This window comes from Rhinatrema bivittatum, unplaced genomic scaffold, assembly GCF_901001135.1.
Source record: "Rhinatrema bivittatum unplaced genomic scaffold, aRhiBiv1.1, whole genome shotgun sequence".
Taxonomy (NCBI): Eukaryota; Metazoa; Chordata; class Amphibia; order Gymnophiona; family Rhinatrematidae; genus Rhinatrema; species Rhinatrema bivittatum.
Genome location: NW_021820879.1, coordinates 58866 through 80181, shown reverse-complemented (window position 1 = coordinate 80181; position 21316 = coordinate 58866). Strand labels below are relative to the sequence as shown.

Here is a 21316-nt window from a genome sequence, read left to right as displayed (position 1 = left end):
AGAGTGCAGCTTCAAGTTTCTCTCCTGTGGGACCCTCTTCCCTAGGAACTCCTTCTGGGAATCCAGATCAAAAGAAGAAGTAAAGTAGAAGAAGAGGATTGGGTAGGGAGAAAGTCCTGCTGTTTCGGATCTGTTACCTGTGGACCTTAAGGTTTTAAGGGAAAGTAGCAATGAGAGAGAGTTGGAGGAAGAGGATATTATTCAGCTATGGTTTGATTGCTTCACAAAGAGGAACTTTCTCCCATAATTTCACAGTCCCTAAGGTATGTTGGACATAGCAGGGGAGAAAAAGAGGCTTAGGAGTCAGTTAACTCAGAAGACTCTATAATGTTAAGTTTAAGAAACTCATTCAAAGTATTTATGTTGCATAGGTAAGGATTTGATCATTGTGTAATGGGATGCCCCAGAGTTAAATAATAAAGGGGGGGGGGGGGGGTATGGCTATGGTGAGGCTGTATGCTCTCAGCTTGGGAAAAGGAAAAGCTGGAATTTCCTCAAGTGGATGCACTTGTGTTTGCTGTCACTAGGAGGACCACTATTTCTTTGGAAGGGGGGCTCTGCCCTCAGTAATGCTTGGGGTAGGATAGGAAGATAAAGGCTGTGCTTAAGTGGGCTTTTGAGGCTGCTGGTTTGGAGCTGTAGACTATGTGCAGCGGTATTATTGCTGGGTCAGGATTGCATTTGTCTGAACACATACAGAAAATTCCCTTAGAATGTGAGGGGGCACTCCTGGAGAATGCAGCTCAGATAGCACCGGGAGTGACCTTTTTGGAAGATACCTCATGAATTGGTCTGGGCTTCAGCTAGGAGTATGGCTTCCATTGTAGCTGCCTGTCGTTTTCTGTGGCTATGTAACTGGTTAGTAGTTTCAATTTGGGCAAGGCAAAGTAGACAAAATGTTCCTTCAAAGGGAAATCTTTTTGGAGAAGGCTTGGAAAAGCTGGTGAAAGAATGGGGGGAATTAAGTCCTCAGATTGCCCGAAGGCAAGCCTAAAGAGGACATCATATTCAGCTTGGAACTGCTTTAGGGATTCCAGGCGTATGAAGCTAGGGAGGTTGGCACATGGCCAGCAGTCTAGACCATTTAGTAGATTCCTTTCCTTTGGGAAATCCAAGAAAAAAGGTAAGGATGGAGTCTCAGGATGGTTCGGAAGCTTTCTGACCTTCCAATGAAGATATGGAAGGTCCAGTACAAAGGCTAGGCAGACAGTTGTGAGCCTTGTATTGGAAGTGGATCCACATTATTTCGGATAAGTGGGTCTTGGGAGCTGTCGGAGTTTTCCTATTAATTTTTCAGTCACTTTATGGTTTCCCCTTGTCAATCCATTCATAAGGGGAAACTGTATGGACAACATTTTTGTGGCTGCTGCATGTAAGTGTGGTGATTCTGGTCCTATACGCTCAATGGGGTTAAGGTCAGTACTCAGTTTGCTTTGTGGTACCAAAGAAGATGTTACCTTTTAACCCTTTTCTAGACTTGAAGCAGCTGAACAAGGGTGTGAAGATGTTCCACCTCAGGATTGAGACTCTGAAATTGATTATAGTAGCAGGCGATAAGAATTTTAGATCTGACTGAGGCATGTCTGCATACCCCAATAAAAGAAGGGTATTAAAAAAAAATCTTTACCTTTAGATGATTGGGAGGAGGGGGGCACCTTCAGTGTCAAGCCTCTCCCTTTTAGGTTGGCCACAGCTCCAAGATCTTTTTCCAAGGTGATATTTGTGGTGGCCCTGCACAGAGAAGGTATTTTGCTGGACTCGTATTTGAACGATTGATAGATTTGATCGAAGCTGGCCCAGGAAAGTGAATCAGCAGCAGCCAGAGTAATGCAATTATTGCAGGATCTGGGCTGGGTTTCCAATTTTGACAAGAGCATCTTGCTTCCCTCTTGATCACTGGAGTACCTGGGGTTTTGATTCAGTACCAGGGAAGGCTGGGTCCAGTTGACAGACACACAGATCTTGAAATTGCAGAATCAAGTGCATGGTGTTTGAATTTATTTTCAGGTATTGGGTTCCATGGTGGCTGCCTTGGATTTAGTAATGCCTAGGGCAAGGGCACACACAAAACCTCCTGCAGAGGGACTTGCTTTGGTAGCTAGTACATAAGAACATGACAGTGGGAGTGGATCTTGAATCTTGAATTTCCTGTTTTGGTTCGTCGTGACCTCAAATACCAGTGTCTATAGCTGGGGTATTCACTTTATAATGGCTCAAGACACTTGGAATCCAGAAAAATCCAAGTGGTCCATCAATCAAAACCAGAATGATTGGAAAGGCACTAATTTAAGTTTGCTTTCATTCTTCAGTGTCAAGTGGTCAGGAACTTGTCAGCCAATGGAAACGTGATAGCATATGTGATTCTTCAAGGTAGATTCAGGTATCTGCATGTGGTGGAAGAGGTAGGTCTGCAAATAGTCTGGGTAGAGGAGCATGCAAAAATGTTCTCTGCTACTCTTAGTGGGAGTAGAAAATGTACAAGCAGACTTCCTCAGTCTCAACAGACTAGACCTCAGATGATAGAGTCTATACCAGGTGGTGTTCTCCCAGATTGTGTCCATATGGGAAGAACCTGTGATGGACTTGTTGACGATCCCCAGAAACGCATAGGTGTGAAGGTTTTTCAGCCAAAGAAGAGTAAGAGGTTCATTTGGTTTGGATGCCCTGATTCAAGACTGACCAGTTCAGGGTTCCTTCTGTAGCCTCTGGTGGGCAGAATCTTGCTGAAGATTTCCAGGTATCAGGGGCTAGTGATATCGATAGCTTCCAATTGACCAAGGCATCCTTAGTATGTGTATCTAATGAGGATGCTGGACAGGATCAGTTGTTGTTGCCTCAGGACAGGGGCCTAATGTTCAGATGCTGGTGCTGGTAGTGCACAGAGATGCTGGTAGTACACAGAGATACGTCTCGGTTGTCTTTTAGCTTGTACCTGAGAGGGCTTATCTGTTAGAGATAGCATATTCTTAGAAAGTTGTGAATACCCTTTTTTAAAAACTCTTTATTTATATATTTCAAAGGCATATTTAAAAGAGAACAATAAGCCAACAAGTCAAGTAGCATCATTACAAAAGCTCAGTCATGAGCCTAAGTAGCAACAAGAGAAATGTCATAATAGAATATTGACAGTTAGGTGTTGGTAAAACTGTCCTGATACTGATGATAGAAATTTCAAACAAGATTATATTTAAATTGTTCATTCATTAGGGTGTATATTAAACATCCAATAATGGCTATTTCACGGACTTGTGATTTCCAGTAATCTAAACATGAGATTCATTTCCAGAATGTGGCTATTTTAAGACGGGCAGCTAACAGTTGACTGACTAGTCCTGTAGCGAACTGGAATCTCAGACCTCACCCACCTTCCAGCAGATCAGTCAGTGGAAAAATATATATGGGGAAATTTAGGATATTAGCAGTCTCCTGAGTCACACCAAGCCAAAACCTCTGAACTTCTGGACATTGCCATCACACGTAAAAATATGATCCAATCTCCCCGCAATCTTGCGGGGACTCGGTATTTATAAATGGAAAAAGTGCAGGAAAGTAAGCCAGGGTATGGTATATCCTGTGCAATATTCTGACCATCAACTCGACTCACTTTTGGCATATTGAACTGTGGTGTGCTGCAGCCCATATGCCTTTCCAGGCTCCAGCATCTAGGGAAGTACCCAGATCACAATCCCACTTGTCTGTCAACCTAGGAGAGGTATCAGTCTCAAATGTACCCAGCAATATACCCCAATACATAGTAGAAATACCCTTAATTTGTGCATCAGGGTCACTCAGATGGGTTTGCAATCTATTCAAGTGGCGAAGCAGGGCAGGCAGGTCGAACCGACCAGCTAATGCCTCTCTGAGTTGTTAATAAGCATGATCACTTGTAGGTAGGTCAAACTTGTTGCTCAGTGAGGAAGATGTAGCAAAGACCCTCTTGTCCCATAGCTGAGCAAGGGAAATTAGCCTCTTATCTTGCCATTCCTTTAAAGACTGGTGAACAGGTTAGTCCTGAAACAAGTGAGTTGCCATATATTGGGGACAACAATAAAGTTGCTTCACTCTCCAGTTCTAGAAAACGCAGTACTTGACTCCATACTCCAAGCGTGTGAGCCCTAATAGGACTATTTCTGGTCACTTTGCGTTTTATTGGGGAAGACAAAGGCAGAAACGGCAAAATGGACAGTTCCATGATGTCTGACTGTAAGTTTTCCAGTGGGAGCCATGATTCATTGCAGTGTCCAAACCACATTTTAAGGCCCATCAGCCGTGTTGCCCAGTAATATATTCTTAGGTGTGGGAGAGCCAATCCGCCCTGTCTTTTGAGCAGCCAAAACTGATTTGAGCTGTATTCTAGCATGTTTTTGCCATTTAAATTTAGCCATTGCATTGTGCAGTTCTTCAAATATGTTGGCTGGAACATTGCAAGAAATATGTTGGAACAAATTACTAGAGTATATTTGGTTGTTTTTTTGGAACAAAAATGCCCAAATACTTAAAACTGAATTCCAAAAATCAAACTGGAATGGTGCCTTACGTCTCAGGGGGAAAAGCTCAGATTTATCTCAGTTGACTTTGTATCCCACCAATTGACCATATTGTTGAAGTTGCTGCAACAGAGCTGGTCCCAAATATTGCAAGTCAGTCAAATATTTTAAAACATCAAAATCCCGCCTGTGTTCCCGCCTTCCCAGAGGTATACTGTGGATGTTTGTCTCACGACGTATAACCTCAGCTAATGGCTCTATTGCTAGGTCAGATAAGATTGGTGATAGCGGGCATCCCTGATTTGTTCCTCAGGCTATATCAAAAAAGGGCGATTGAACCCCATGAATCAGAAGGTGTGTGCTAGGTTTGGCGTACATAGCTTGTATCTGTTATGAAATGATTGGGTATTCTTGCATTTTGCAAGACTGCAAATAAAAATGGCCAAGAAAGCCGATCAAAGGCCTTTTCCTTGTCTAAGGAAGCAGTAAGGCCCAGTACCCCTGACTTCCTAGCCAGATATAAAATATTAAATAACCGCCTAGTGTTAGATGTAGATGTTCTCCCCTTAATAAAGTCCGTTTGATCACTGTGTATTGATTTTAGCAGGCACTTGCCAAGGTATTACAAATGAGACTTGAAGTACTTTCAAATCCAAGTTAAACGAAGAGATGGGCCTATACGAACCACACTGCTTCATACTCCTTGCTTTCTTATGAGATGAAAGCATATCCTAGGTTCCCAAGCGATGCTCAGTTTTCGTTTGTTTGTTTATTTATTTATTTATTTATTTAGACATTTTATATACCGTCGTTCGATGTAAAGATCACATGGTTAAAAAGACAGAGCAAAAACGGCACAAGGTCAATCAAATGTTTCTTGTATAGATCTATGGGGTAGCCATCTGGGCCTGTGCATTTCCCACCCAGCAGTGCTCAGGCCGCATCCTGTATCTTCTGCATGGTTATAGGTGCAGCCAAGGCTTTATGCTGGCCCTCTGTTACAGTAGGCAGATGTAGCTTAGATAGAAACAAATTAATATTGTTTTCATCCACCAAGGTTGACTTTGAGTACAGTTTAGAATAATAATGTGTAAAAAGGCTTTGTCTCCCCTGGGTCAGTTTATTTTAAGAGAAACAATGTGTGACTTACACTGCTTCTTTTTAACTGCTCACACAAAAAAGGCTCCCAGCTTATCTCCATGTTCATAAAATCAAAAGCATGTGTAACATAAAGCCTTATCTATTTTAGTTATCTCCAGGGCCTGTAGTTCTTTACATACCATTTCCAGTTTTTTATATACTTTAGTAGAACTCTGTTTATGTAAAGCTTTGAGGCACACATCAGCTGGCTGTTAAGGTTCACTATCTGTTTATTTCTCTTTTTGCAAATGTAGCTGGCATTTTACCCCTAAGAAAAGCCCTAAAGGCTTCCCAACGTAACAAAGGCGTAAAATCAGTTTCTGCGTTATGAGTGTTAAACTTGGAAATAGTAACATGTATCCGATATGGCCTAATATCAATCTCCAATTCCACCGGGCTATGATCAGAAATTGCACAAGGGAGAATTTTACAACACACTGTATGGGCCAGAAAGTTCGGAGTGCACAAGAAATAATTCGGTCTACTAAAAAGGTGCAATCTCTTTCCAAGGTGTGCTGCCGCCGCCGCCATATATCTATTAGATAATTTGCATCTATCAAATCTTTGTGACTTGGTTGCTGCTGGGAAGATCTGTCTAATATGGGATTCAGATATGTGTGCCAGTCACCAGACTGTTAATAATTCATCAGACACAAAAAGGTAACAATCGAGTGTGCCAAGTGTTTATAAAACACTTTCTACATAATATCTTCGTTTCACCCCCTTACTCCTGTTTACCAATTCCCCCCCCCCCCCCCATGTCCTTCGGTCCTGTATAGACACCGCAAAATAATCTCCTTTGTAAATGAACAGAAGTATAATTTGTCATTGTAACCTATTATATGTCACTGTAACCTAAATTGTAAATAACCCTTCCTTGTAAAAATTTGATTCTTAAATGTATGCTCCTGTAGCATCCAGTTACTTAATCCCTCTCACTGTACTCTCTCCTCCAAGTTCACGCCCCTTTGCCCTCTCCTTCTACCTGCTACCCCACACCCCCCTACTCTTTCAATTATATTTATCAGTTCTTTGTTCATTGTAAAGCCTGTTCCCAACGACCATCGGTATATAAAAACTGTTAAGTAAATAAATAAATAAAAGGCAGTTTGCCTCTGGTTAGGGCCATATACATTAACTAGTGTAAATTTGACAATGCAATAAGCATTCCAACATTTCAATCATCCATCTGGGACTGAGTGTGGTCTACTCATACTAACAGGGAAAATTTTATCAAACAGAGCGCATAACCTCTGCTCCTTGACTTGTATGAGGCATAGTATATATTGCTCACTCATCCTACTTTCAATTTCTCATGCTCTGCACAGGTTAAATGTTTCCTGCAGCATCAATGTCTATCTTCCTCTTGCGAACATATTGCAGGATACGTTTCCTTTAATAGACAAGGATATTCCTCGTACATTCAAGGAAAGGCATTTAAACATCCCCATCATTCTTTTGCAGAGTTAATCCTTCTTCCGTATACGAAATGTCGCTCATTACTATAACCAGCCATGACTTGAGTTTTAAGTGAATGAGTATAAAAATAAAAACGCTAATCATATTTTATGTAAACTGTATTTCACAACTGTTGATTGCAATGCCACTAGGGATCCGGTATGCCAGTTTCCACCCACTCCTAACCTTACTCATCCTAAACCCCAATTTAAAAATTCTCTGCTGATCCGACTCCCGCCCTTCCTTCCTTCCCTCCCTCCCTGTCTAAGCAATACCCAAATCTCGGGAGAGCTTTCAGAAACAAATTTTAACCATAAAATAGAAAACTCCATAAACCTCCTCTCCCAAGATCTAAAACCTCTCAGGTGGGAACAAATTTGAGACCCAGAAGCTGGCCGAGATATATTGACAGTCACCCTTCCCAACCCTTCTGTTACTTCCCAGCCCCCCCAGGTGGTGGGAATAAAAATATACAGTACTACCATGGTTGAAGGAAAAATATAATAACTAATAACATAGATAAAAAAAAAGAATAAGAAAAGAAGCTTGGCAAGTTTAACAAACTTAATTTCCAAAGAAGTAGGTTTAGCAAAGCTGAAGTACTGGTAACAGAGGTGGTCCAGAGCTTGATCATGCGGGAGGGCATCAAAGATACAGTGTAAAAGTATGCAAACCAGGGATGGAATATAAATTAAGCAAGCTCTAATCAGGAAGCAGGTCTTGCAGCCTTGGGTAACAATAATGATAGAATTGCAAAGTCTGTAATACTTTGATAATTTCTGTAATGTACACGTCCCAGTTTAGGTGAGAATATAACTGCCCCATCATTTTTGTAATTGCAAACACCACCTGCAGCACTTGATCCCAGTAATATCACTGCTATGCCGCCATAAAAAAACCGTAAAAACAGGGTTATATAGGGATTGTATCAAGAAGTTCAGAAAGTACATCATCCAAGACCCAAAAATGGCCCTTACAGTAATAGTCCGGTTATATACAGTAACCAGATTGCAGCATCACCAGCACATTTTCCCAACCGAGGATTACTAAAAGTAAAACAGAACATGGCTAAATAAATAAATTTTGATCACAATTGGGAAACCGCCATGTGTGCCGAATCCGTTCCTCCCAAGGGGCAAAATTAGTTTGTTTCAAAGCTCTGCAAGGGACTCTCGGTTCTCCCACCATTTTCCAGCAGGCTGCTCCTGTTAGAGTGCAGTGGCCACACAAATGAAACAGATTCATGCACAGGCCAAACGGAAATGACCCAGTAACTTACAGGTCTGTCTTGTAGTCATCCAGGTTCTGCTCCGCTTCTTTCACAAACTTACAGTTCTGGGTTTTGTTGTCAACAATGACCCTCAGTTTGGCCAGATATAGCATTGTGTATTTGATTCCCAGGTTGTGAAACTCTCGTTTAACATCCCTATAGGCTTGTCATTTTTTCATTTAAATTGAATAGTCTGAAACAGCAAAACTTTGGCTCCCTTTTAGTTTAAGGTGCTGGATTTCCATGCAGTATTGAGAATCGGCTGCTTGTCCCTGAAGTTGTGTAAACGTACAGTTGGAGCCCTCTCTGTCACCCTGCACTGGGACCGGGGCTAACGATCTATGTGCCGAATCAATTTTGATGACGCCATTCTTTTACAGGTGTCTAGGCCCAAGAGCTCTGGGAACCACCACTCGGTGAGAGAGACCGGATCCATACCGTCACTATTTTCCAGCAATCTAACAACCCTAATATTGTTTCATTGAGACTGGTTCTCGAGATCGTCCAGCTTAGCACATGCTGTGCCATAGGAGTGAGCCAGCTTGCTGACCTTTGCTCTGATCGTGGTGAGCGAGTCCTTCATATCTGAAACTCTCCCTTCTACTACTTCGAGATGGGCCGAATTATCTTTAACTGACTTGACCAATTGGGCAATCTTCTCTACCACTATGCCCAACTTGGTGTCCAGTCGTGCTATGACTTTTGCTGCAAAAGTCTCTAAACGTTTTGAGATTCGATCATCATCTCCATGTGTGTCGTCATGTAGCACATCTTGTTTGTTATCCGAGGCTAAGGCAGCAGCCATATTGTCAGTTTCCGCCACTTTCATTTTTGCCGATTTTCTCATTTTAGTGCTACAGTCGACCCACAGAAATGGTATAGAGCTCTGACTGGGCTCTTTTGAAGCAGAGAGATGATTTACTGTGGCCAAATTGCAGGGTAGTACCTGTTCAATATTCAATTCTGATGGGAGCTCATGCACATGCAGCTTTCTCTGTCAAGGCGTAACTGGAAGTTCCATAAATGCCTTTTGTGTTCCAAGAAAGTTTTTACATCCTTGGCATATGTGATAGTCTGGAAGTTGTTTAAGAATTGGTGCTCGATTAGGAAGTTAGAAACAGAGTAAATGGGGCAGAAAAAGACCAAAATGGTCCAAGTTTGCACAGCAAGTTTTGTTTTTTTAGGGTAGTCACTGCTGCTCTGTGGAGGTTATCCCCAAGTCTTCTGTTAAAATCTTGGCTAGAGGAGGTTCGGTACACAGAGGGATTGGATAAGGCTTGGCCTTTAACTCCCTAAGATGCAGGTAGCGGTTATTGCCTGTTAAAGACCTTATGATAGGTAGATGTTTGTCATCTCTTTCAAATGTATCTTGTTTCCAGGAAGCATATTCGGTCTTCGGTAAGAGAATCAGTACCTCCCTGAAATTGGAATTTGGTGTCCTACCTGATTATCCATTTTACCCTGTAACAGAAGGGTGACCAAAATGATAAAGGGCATGTAATGGCTCCCCTATGAGGAAAGGCTAAAGAGGTTAGGGCTGTTCAACTCTGAGAAGAGACTGCTGAGGGGGGATATGATAGAGGTCTACAAAATTATGAAAGGGCTTGAATGGGTAAATATGAATTTGTTATTTACTCTTTCAGATAATTGAAAGACTAGGGTGCACTTCATGAAGTTAGCAAGTAGCACATTTAAGACAAATCAGAGAATTCTTTTTTTAACTCGGTCCACAATTAAGCTCTGGAATTCATTGCTAGAGGATGTGGTTAAGGCAGTTAGTGTAGCTGGATTTAAATAAAGGTTTGGATAAGTTCCTGAAGGAGAAATCCATAAATTGCTGTTAATCAATAAGGAATAGCCACTGCTTGTTAGCATTAGCAGCTTGGGTTCTGTTTAATGTTTGGTTACTTGCCAGGTATTTGTGACTTGGATTGGCCACTGTTGAAAACAGGATGCTGGGCTTGATTGACACTTGGTCTGACCCAGTATGGCATAGCCTATGTTCTTATATTGCTTAATCTAATTATGTTTCACATTTTTTTCTAGTAGCAATCTGTTCTGCAGGCTCTATTGTGTAGAGCAGGGGCAGGTTGCAGGAAAATGTTGGATGGGGGGTTCAAAACTGCCCCATGGGGTATCTGACGCCTTCATGCACGTTCCCTGCAGCACGTGTATCAACAGTTCCAAAAGCACACTGACTGAACCCTGGAACCCAGCAGAATTGAGCCAAAATATCTCCAAAATAAACGTCATCTTTCCTAAATATCTAAAAAGCTGAACACATTCTAGAGAAGACCATCTGTGAGCACAGTTGCAGTCCCGTTCCATCCATACAAATTGGTTGGGTCCCCCACACATCAGCTTATATCTCTTACAGGGATATATTCTGAATTCCGGGATTGGCTCTTGAACCAATTGCAAGTAATGCGCTGCCAGCCAGTATCTCACACATACGCACGCACATACATGCACATATGTGCGCACACACGTGTTCTCTCTTGAGAAGAGACGAGGCCGCTATCAGCTGAGCTGTGCGGAGGAAAAAAAGAAGCCATTGCCAAACAGCCCTGATAAGTTAGGTAACTTATAAGTTAGATCCAGATAACTGGATATCTTTGAATATTGTGCCCAAAAAGCATTGATTTTAATAGAAATGAATGAAATGAAATAAAATAAATTTATTTGGGAACCAGGGCAAATGAAATGAATATAAAATGGTAACTGAACAAAAAAAACCAAATCAGTTTTTTTTTCTGTGCTCATCCCTATTACGAACTGTAAATTCTGCTGCAGTTTATAACCTTGGAATATCATGTGATCAGTTTAGTGGTTGTAGAAGGGGCGGAACAGCTTTGAAGGTGTCGATTAGTTTTTTGGAGTAAGGGATTTGCAGTTTCCCAAGAAAGTGAGGGCCAGGGAGCAGATGGCTTCATTTTTAGAATAATTGTCTGCACCAGTCAATGTGCTGGATGTTAAAGTGATGAACTTTATCAAGGAATGTAAATTCTTTCATTTCTTGTTTCAGCTCTTTGTTTCTCCACCTAGAAGCTCTCTGGTTTTACTTGGGGGAGTTTTTAGTGTATTAAAAAATAGTTCATTTTAGCTTGTTGCATAAAATATTGGCAGTCTGAGGTCAGCATGGGTGTCCATAAGGGGTGATGTCAGTAAACCTTTAGTCTCTGATTCCATCTGCTGGTTGGCAGGCATAACCTATACATCTGGACTGGTGTGGCTGGACTCAAGGAAAGGAAATTCAGGTAGGAACTAATTCTGCTTCTGCCTCCCCACTTCTTTGTAACTAGGTATCGTCTGTGCTGACTCCCAGGCTTTCTTAAATTCTCTTGCTGTTTGTCTCCACTACCTCCCTGAGGAGGCTAGGCCACACATCCACCGTTTCCATGAAGATGTATTTTGTAATATTGCTCCCCCCCTGGAGCCTCACACAGTAAACGCTTGGCAAAGTGTTCACTTTTTGGTAAAACAGTTGGCAGTAAGTTCTTGTGTGAACAGGATGAGTATAGTTAATGCCCTTGTATTATCACATCTTCACCCCGATTGTTGACTGATGTTGGATTTCCTGTGTTCTAGATCCTGTCTGACTGTCGCGCAGTGCTAATGGTTTTGGGACCCTGGTGTACAGATAAAGTAGCTGGGATGATGGTGAGAGAACTCCAGAAGTACATAAAACATGAGCAAGATGAGCTGCACAGGAAATTTTTACTGCTTACAGACACTTTCCTAAGGAAAATTCATGCACTTTGTGAAGAGCACTTCTCACCTGCCTCACTGGACCTGAAATTTGTAACCCCCAAAGTCATAAAGCTGCTGGAAATCTTGCGCAAGTACAAACCATATGAGCGGCAGCAATTTGAAAGCATTGAGTGGTATAATAATAGGAATCAAGATAATTACGTGTCGTGGAGCGATTCCGAAGATGACGACGAGGAGGAAGAAATTGAGGAAAAAGAGAAGCCAGAGACAAATTTCCCTTCTCCTTTTACTAATATTTTGTGTGGAATTATATTTGTGGAGAGGAGATACACAGCAGTGGTCCTGAACAGGTAAAGCAGGCTAAAAAATGTACAACATATCCCATTGGAAGATGAAACCTCTGTGATCTCAAACTCATGCACATCATTGTCTTTGGATAATCTATGTTGGACTCATTAAAGGTACTCTGTTTCCTTTGGTTTTTTTTTTTTTCCTTACTGCTTAATCAGAACCAGGGCTGGCATCTGGCCTTCATTCCCAACTACCTGGAGATTTTTTTCCCTCCTAGTTTAATAGGCCCTCCTACTGTTCCTAGTCTGGCCATTGTCCTGAGGCTGGGAGCTCTTTCCAGAACCCTGCATCATGGGCTTCAATCGCAGCCAATAGGAGTTACCCCTAGCAATGCTCATGACTCCCTTCCCTCCCCTAGGAGCTGTAAGGTGCTGTCTGTGCAGAAGACCTGATTTTGGTTCGATTCCCGGGACCCTTTGCATGGCAGTGCATAGTACTGCCACTGCACTGGTCAGTCTTTCTAGGTATATCCCGTAATAGTTTATGAGCAAAAAAGTGGGAGTCTTTAGGAATTATTTTTTTTCCTCAGCTAGCACATATGGATTTCTTTTTGTCCTTTTGGGAACAAAGGCTCAAAACATCTGCTTTCTTTGCCAGTAACATTGATGACTTAATTTCCATTTGTAATGCAAGCCCAGTGAACCCAAGATTTGCCTTCATTTGCAGCATTAAGTTTGAATTCCAAAATGTATGCCTGTGTTCTTAGGTTGATAAAGGAGATTGGCAAGCAAGACCCAGAGCTGGCTTACATCAGCAGTAACTTCATAACTGGACATGGCATCGGAAAGAATCAACCCCGTAATAAACAGATGGAAGTGGAATTCAGAAAACAGGAAGAGGTAACTGAAGTGAAAATAATTGTGCAATAACCCTTCCTTCAGACTTGGAGTGAACTGCCCACAGCAGCGCCTCTTGGTGTGGATCTCCACATTTGTTTGCAATGTAAATGTTTCTGAGGTACCCAAAGAACATCTGTCTGCCAAAGCTGCTTTATATCCACCAGTTGTAGCTGGGACAGGAAAATGAGTCTTGAGCTTTTCAGTTTAAATATGTCAGGTTACCACCCGTTTTTGCTTTTCTGGAACAGGGTAGCAATGGCACAGAATTATTTTATGTACTTTTTAAAAATGTACTTAGTGATATGAGTGAACAGCTTTCTTTTCCAGAAGTTAGCATTTTTGATTAATTCACATTGATGGATCCTGTGACCTGTCACATTCCACTCCATGGAGCTTCCCAAGTGTAGTTGTTAGCTCAGCTGGTTTGAGTACTTCAGTCACTGCCTAAAATATTCCCAGACAGATGTTAATCTAATGTGCTCATAAAAGCCTCCACTGATGGAGATTCTACCTCCTCCCTTGGTAATTTGTTCCAGTGCTTGACTCTTATGGCTAGAAAAGTCTTCATAATGTCTAGCTTAAGACATATTTTATAAGGCTAATAATTCCTTCAAATGGAGGAGTAGTCTAGTGTATGGGGTGCTCAAACCGGTCCTTGGGGCCACCCCAGCCAGTCAGGTTTTCAGGATCTCTCTAATAAATATGCATGAGATTTATTTGCATGCACTACTTATGTATGCAAATATTTCTTGAGCATACATAGGGAGTGCATGCAAATAATCTCATGCATATTAGAGAGATCTTGAAAACCTGACTGAGGGGAGGGGGCCCCAAAGTTTGAGCACCCCTGGCCTAGTGGTTAGATCAATGGGCTGCAAACCAGGGAAGCAAAGGTTCAAATCCCTCTGCCACGCTTTATGATCTTGAGTAAATCACTTGACTCTCCATTGTCTTAGATATAAACATAAGAGTTAATTTTGAAGTTAATCATGTACATATTATTTTATAAACATCAAAACTATATGCATATTTTTGGTTTCTCACACATTTACCTGCTCAAAAAAAGTGATCTGGGGGTGTTCTGGGGCAGGACCAATAGTTATGCATGTAAGTTGCTAATTTATAAGAGATTTATATGAATATATTAGGCAAGTTATTCGCACAATTTTATACCTGCTAATTATATAGCGCAATTGATATTATTGTCTGCTATTGGTTGGGTGGGAGGTTTGGGTGAACTGGGGGGAGTTCATGGTGAATAATTAGGAGGGTCTCTGACCTGGAAACGGATTGAGCAAACTGGTGATTTCAGTTCTCCCAGGACAAGCAGGATGGTAGTCCTCACATGTGGGTGACGTCACCAGACGGAGCCCTATCACGGAAAACGTCTGTCAAAGTTTGTAGAACTTTTGACTGGCACACTGAGCATGCCCAGCATGCCATAATCCCTGTAGTCACAGGTGTCTCCCTTCAGTCTTTTTTTCCACGCTGCAGTTTGCCTCGCAGTTAGGAATTCTGAGAGAATTTTCTCACGACTTTTCCTCACGGAAAAACTTGAAGTTATCTTCATAAAAAAGTTCCCTTATAGGGGTCTCCCATCGCGACACCGTTTCTTCATACTCGGTGAGTAATTTTCCCCAGTCTCCGGTCAGTTCCTGTTACCTTATAGTCTGTTCCCGCAGGTCATCGACCGTTTTCATGGCCCCTTTTCTCGCCATGGCGATGGGCTTTAGAAAATGCCCAGAGTGTCCGTGCATGATGCCCATTACTGACCCGCATGATGTTTGTGTGCTCTGCCTCGGCCCGTCACACGATGTATGTCGTTGCCCTAGCTGCGCTCAAATGACCCCGAAGGGCAGGTGTGCCCATTTGGACAAAATGGAGTCTCTTTTCAAAATAAAACTAACTCCATCGACTTCCACCCAGTCATCACCAGCAGGAACATCTTCAAAATCCATCGACAAACCTCTCCGGGAGCAGCAAGGGGGAGCGGTGACCGTCCATCACAGACGCCATTGAGGTCATTGGTAGCGTCTTCCTCAGTGCCAGAGAAGGACCGGACCGAGCACCGAGGGAAACAGTCACTGGCACCAACGCGATTCCACACTCTGTGCCGGCACAGACACCGCATCGGCCTCAATGGCTATCGAGCTGGTTGCGAAGAGGGCCCGGGTAGAGGAGCCTCCATCCTCCTCTGCACCCGAGACCCCGAGGCGTTCCCCATCTCTATTGGTGCCGGGTACTGAGCCCCCACAGATTCCTGTGGAGGTGCCAGTAGTGCCTAGCCTGCCTCCCCCTGTAGCTGCGCTACCTATACCAGCTTCCAGGGAGGAGTTCGACATCCTTGTCTGCCAGGTGGTCCTCGATGCCTTCTGGAGCCTGCAACCGCCATCGATGTCGGTCCCCATACCGGCACAGACACCAGAGCCATCGATGTTTACACCGTTACTCGACCGCCTTGATACTCTCATAGGTGCCCTTCCCACCCAGCCTGTGCCATTGGTTCTGAGTCAACCTTCTGAGCCTCCGAAGCCCTCGATACCCATTCCGGGGTCCTCTGAGGATGAGGACATTGGCTCTAGTTCTACTCTAGCTCCGCTTCCATCGATGCTGGAACTGGTTCGAGGGCCGTCGGGGCTTTCGGGATTGAAGTGCCCACTGTTCCCTTCGATGCCGCCTAAGTCTCCATCGAAACTATTGCATCCTCCATTGAGGCCATCGAGACCTCCATCGATGCCTGCACGTCCTGGAGTATCATTCATTCTCCCTCCCTTGGGATCTCAACCAGAGACCCCTTATGATCCATGGGAGGATGTTGACACGGACACTTCCACAGAGGACATACTCTCAGAGCCGCCTTCTCCAGAAGAAAGGAGATGATCCCCTCCAGAAGACCTCTTCTTTGCTAACTTCATAAAAGAAATGTCAGAAACTATCCCTTTTAACCTGGTCACCGAAAAGAACACCCGTCACAAGACATTGGAAGTCCTTCAATTCGTAGATGCCCCCAAGGAAATTATGGCCATTCCAGTCCATGAAGTACTCTTACACCTGCAACATCGCCTATTGGAGCACCCTTGCACTGTCCCATCAGTTAAAGAAAGACAGATGCAACATATCTGGTCCAACACACTCCAGGTTTTCAGAAACCACAGCTACCTCTCCAATCAGTGGCAGTGGAATCTGCGCAGAAGGCGGCCAAGAGATTGTGTCCTCATTCTTCAGCTCCCCCTGAAAAGGAGCAAAGGTTTTTGGATGGTCTACATCGAAAAGTCTTCCAGGGCTTTATGCTAGTGTCACGCATAGCTGCCTATCAGGTACAGAGAAGGGCAACCAAAATGATAAAGGGGATGGAACAGCTCCCCTATGAGGAAAGGCTGAAGAGGTTAGGGCTGTTCAGCTTGGAGAAGAGACGGCTGAGGGAGGGGTATGATAGAGGTCTTTAAGATCATGAGAGGTCTTGAACGAGTAGATGTGACTCGGTTATTTACACTTTCGAATAATAGAAGGACTAGGGGCATTCCATGAAGTTAGCAAGTAGCACATTTAAGACTAATCGGAGAAAATTATTTTTCACTCAACGCACAATAAAGCTCTGCAATTTGTTGCCAGAGGATGTGGTTAGTGCAATTAGTGTAGCTGGGTTCAAAAAAAGTTTGGATAAGTTCTTGGAAAAGTCCATTAAGGGCTATTAATCAAATTTACTTAGGGGATTGCCACTGCTATTAATTGCATCAGTAGCATGGGATCTTCTTAGTGTTTGGATAAATTGCCAGGTTCTTGTGGCCTGGTTTGGCCTCTGTTGGAAACAGGATGCTGGGCTTGATGGACCCTTGGTCTGACCCAGCATGGCAATTTATGTTCTTATATATGACACAATACCAAAGGAATCTGTGGAAACAAGTCCAGGAGATAGCCGAGAACCTCACTGCCATTCTCCAGAAAGGCCTTGAGGCAGGGAAACATGAGGTCAGAGCTGCATATGATTCCTTTGATATGGCTTCTTGTGTATCAGCAACAGGAATCAGTGCCAGAAGATGGTCCTGGCTTAAGGCCTCTGATTTAAGGCCAAAAGTCTAGGATACGCTCGCTGATCTCCCGTGTACTGGAGATAATCTCTTTGGCAACAAGATACAGGACATAGTGGCTCAATTGAAAGATCATCTTGAGACCCTGCGTTAGCTTTCCACTGTCACTACTGAATCTCCCTCCTCTGCTCGAAAAACTACGAGAATGGATCCCAGAAGACCTTCTTATAGCTCACGCAAGTACTACCTACCTACATCTCGCGTGAGACCAGCCAGACCACCTCAAAGAGGACATCCACGTCAGCCGAAGACGTCCAGATCTCAACTAGCCCTGCAAATGGGCCCGGCCTCTGGATTTTGAAACCTGTCCAGAGAACAGCAGCCACTCTATGAATCCACGACCAGACTTACCTGTAGGAGGTCTGTTACACCACTTCATACCCAACTGGCACCAACAGAACAATGGGTAATATCCATCATTACCCAGGGATACCATCTAAATTTCCTCATGGTACCCCCAGATTCACCACCCAATCCACTGTGGATCTGAAAAGATCACACAAGTCTTCTAGAGTCAGACCTGTCCACCCTACTAAGCGCCAGGGCTGTGGAAGCCGTTCCCCTGGCACAGCAGGGCAGAGGGTTCTACTCCCGCTATTTTCTAATTCCAAAGAAATCAGGCTGCCTCCGCAATCTCAACAAATTTCTACAAAAAGACAATTTCAGGATGGTGTCCCTAGGCACCATGCTTCCTTCTACAACAAAGAGACTTGGCTCTGTTCTCTGGATCTTCGACACCTATGCACACATTCACATATCCCCACATCATTGCAAAACCCTGTGTTTTATAGTGGGGCATCAGCATTTTCAGTACCGGGTTCTGCCTTTTGGATTTGCCTTGGCACCCTGTGTATTTATAAAATGCCTAGCAGTGGCTGCAGCCCATCTACGCAAAACAGTATAAATGTCTTTCCTTACCTGGATGACTGGCTAATCAAGAGCCAATCAAAGCCAAGGAGCTCTCAACGCTCGAAAGCTCACTATCAATCTCCTACACTCGTTGGGGTTTCTCATCAATTACTAGAAATCCCACCTAAATCCATCTTACCTCCTTAACTTTATCGGAGCAGATTTGAACACCACAGTTGCAAAGGCCTTCCTGCCCAAAGACCGTGCAGACACACTCTCCAAACTAGCTACATCTCTGCGCACAAAGAAAACAGCCTCAGCCCATCAATTCCTCATATTGCTGGGCCACAAGGCTTCCACGGTCCACATCACTCCTATGGCCAGGCTAGCCATGAGAATAACTCAATGGACTTTGAAATATCAGTGGCTACAAGCCACTCAACCTCTTTCATCCCAGATCCATGTAATCGACCAGCTGCATCTCTCACTTCTCTGGTGGACAAACAAGGCCAACTTGCTAACAGGTATACACTTCCAGCAACCAGTTTCTCAAGTGACCTTAACCACGGATGCATCCAACTTGGGTTGGGGAGCTCATGTGGACAACCTTCAAACTCAAGGGACTTGGACATGACTCGAAGCATATTTTCAGATCAACTTCCTAGAGTTTCGAGCCATATGTTATGCTCTACATGCTTTCTAGAATTGCCTTTCAGACAAGACTGTTCTCATACAGACAGACAACACAGTTCCAATGTGGTACTTGAACAAATAGGGAGGAACAGATTCTTATCTGCTCTGCCAAGAAGCTGCACAGATCTTTTTTTGAAGGGGTTAATAAACATGTGGATAAAGGTGGATAAAGTTGAACCGGTAGATGTAGTGTATTTGGATTTTCAGAAGGCGTTTGACAAAGTCCTTCATGAGAGGCTTCTACGAAAACTAAAAAGTCATGGGATAGGAGGCGATGTCCTTTCGTGGATTACAAGCTGGTTAAAAGACAGGAAACAGAGAGCAGGATTAAATGGTCAATTTTCTCAGTGGAAAAGGGTAAACAGTGGAGTGCCTCAGGGATCTGTACTTGGACCGGTGCTTTTCAATATATATATAAATGATCTGGAAAGGAATACGACAAGTATGGTTTCCCATGCTTCTTGACCTCTCCATCCGAGAACCAATTTTCCTGGGCAAAGCGCCCACTCTCATAACTGAGAACCAAAGCATGTTACACCATCCGAACCTTCAGACCCTATCCCTCACAGCCTGGATGTTGAAAGCTTGATCCTACAATCACTCAACCTTTCAACTGATGTCTCTCAAGTGCTTGTAGCTTCACGAAAGCCTTCCACACAAAATCCTATCGTTCTAAATGGAATAGATTTACCACATGGTGTACGCATAAAGGTATCGACCCTTTTTCCTGCCCCACTCCATCTCTTTTAGACTATCTCTGGCACCTTTCAGACTCTGGTCTCCAGACTTCCTTGGTACGGGTACACCTCAGTGCCATCTCAGCGTACCACAAGGGAGTAGGAGATGCCCCAATAATGGCTCAGCCCCTTGTGAGTCGATTTATGAGGGGCCTGCTACAACTTAAGCCCTCTCTACAGCCACCAGTTACAGAATGGGACCTCAATGTAGTACTTGCAAGACTCATTTGCTCCCCGTTTGAGCCTTTGCACTCCTGTGATGTTAAATTTCTTACATGGAAAGTTCTCTTCCTAGTAACCATTACATCTGCTAGAAGGGTTAGTGAATTACAAGCACTTGTCACATACTCACCTTATACAAGGCTCCTCCATGACTGAGTGGTATTCCGTACTCACCCTAAATTCCTTCCCAAGGTGGTTACTGACTTTCACTTGAATCAGTCTATAGTCTTGCTCACCTCTTTCCCCAAGGCCTCATTCTCACCAGGGCAAGAGAGTTTTACACACCTTGGACTGTAAACGTGCACTTGCGTTTTACCTAGACCGCACTGCAGTCCATAGGAAATCCACCCAGCTCTTTGTTTCTTTCGATAAAAACAAACCAGGAGTTGCAGTGGGCAAACAAACTCTAACTGGCTAGCAGACTGTATCAAATTCTGCTATGTGAAAGCAGGCCTTCCTCTCCAGGGACGAGTGAAGGTGCACTCAGTAAGAGCCAGGACAACCTCAGTAGCACACTATCGTTCAGTACTGATTGCTGAGATCTGTAAAGCTACAGCATGGAGCTCTCTTCACACATTTGCAGCACATTACTGCCTGGACAAGGAAGGACATCAAGACGCTGCCTTTGGCCAATCCATCTTGAAGAACTTATTTCCAGTATAATCCCAACTCCTTCCACATCTACCTGCTGTGATTTTCAGGCTGCCTCATTTTTCCCAACAGTACACCAGTTGTTGTGCCTGTTGCACAAGTAGTATGCTGTTGGTCCAATTTAAATGAGTCAGCCTGTAGCATGCTAATCACCCACATGTGAGGACTACCATCCTGCTTGTCCTGGGAGAAAGCAGAGTTGCTTACCTGTAACAGGTGTTCTCCCAGGACAGCAGGATGTAGCCCTCACGAAACCCACCCGCCACCCCGCGGAGTTGGGTCCGAAACCGTTTTATTATTTTATTTTTTCGCTCTAATCTTTTGCTACAAACGAGACTGAAGGGATTATGGCTTGCTGAGCATGCTCAGTGTGCCAGTCAAAAGTTCTAGAAACTTTGACAGAAGTTTTCCATGGTAGGGCTCTGTCTGGTGACGTCACCCACATGTGAGGACTATATCCTGCTGTCCTGGGAGAACACTTGTTACAGGTAAGCAACTCTGCTTTACAAATGCATGTTTTAAAATATACTGACTTCTGCATTTAAATCAGTGTTTTGCATGAGCAAGTTATATTTTTTCACTTGTAAAACATAGGCATGTATATTTCTCAGAGGACAAGCAGGATAGCAGTCCTCAGACATGGGTGACATCATCCGATGGAGTCCGGTATGGAAAATGTCAAAGTTTCTAGAACTTTGAGCCTCTCTGAGCATGCTCAGCATGCCTTTATACCACGCATCCACTTGGGTCCCTTCAGTCTCTTCTTTTCCATGGAGCTTCGTGTCTTGCTCAAGTTTTGCGGTGAAAGTAGCCTTTTCTT

At 43.6% G+C, this 21316-nt stretch overlaps 1 protein-coding gene across 2 annotated transcripts in view; it reads left to right on the top strand.

Moving 5' to 3' along the window:
- Positions 1-21316, top strand: part of LOC115082247 (endoribonuclease Dicer) — a gene marked incomplete at its 3' end in the record, with an annotated part of 129039 nt that overhangs the window by 52308 nt on the left and 55415 nt on the right. For both annotated transcript variants that reach the window (XM_029586495.1, XM_029586496.1), the window contains 2 exon segments: positions 11944-12416; positions 13124-13256. In XM_029586495.1, the coding sequence (XP_029442355.1) occupies positions 11944-12416; positions 13124-13256 (606 nt within the window).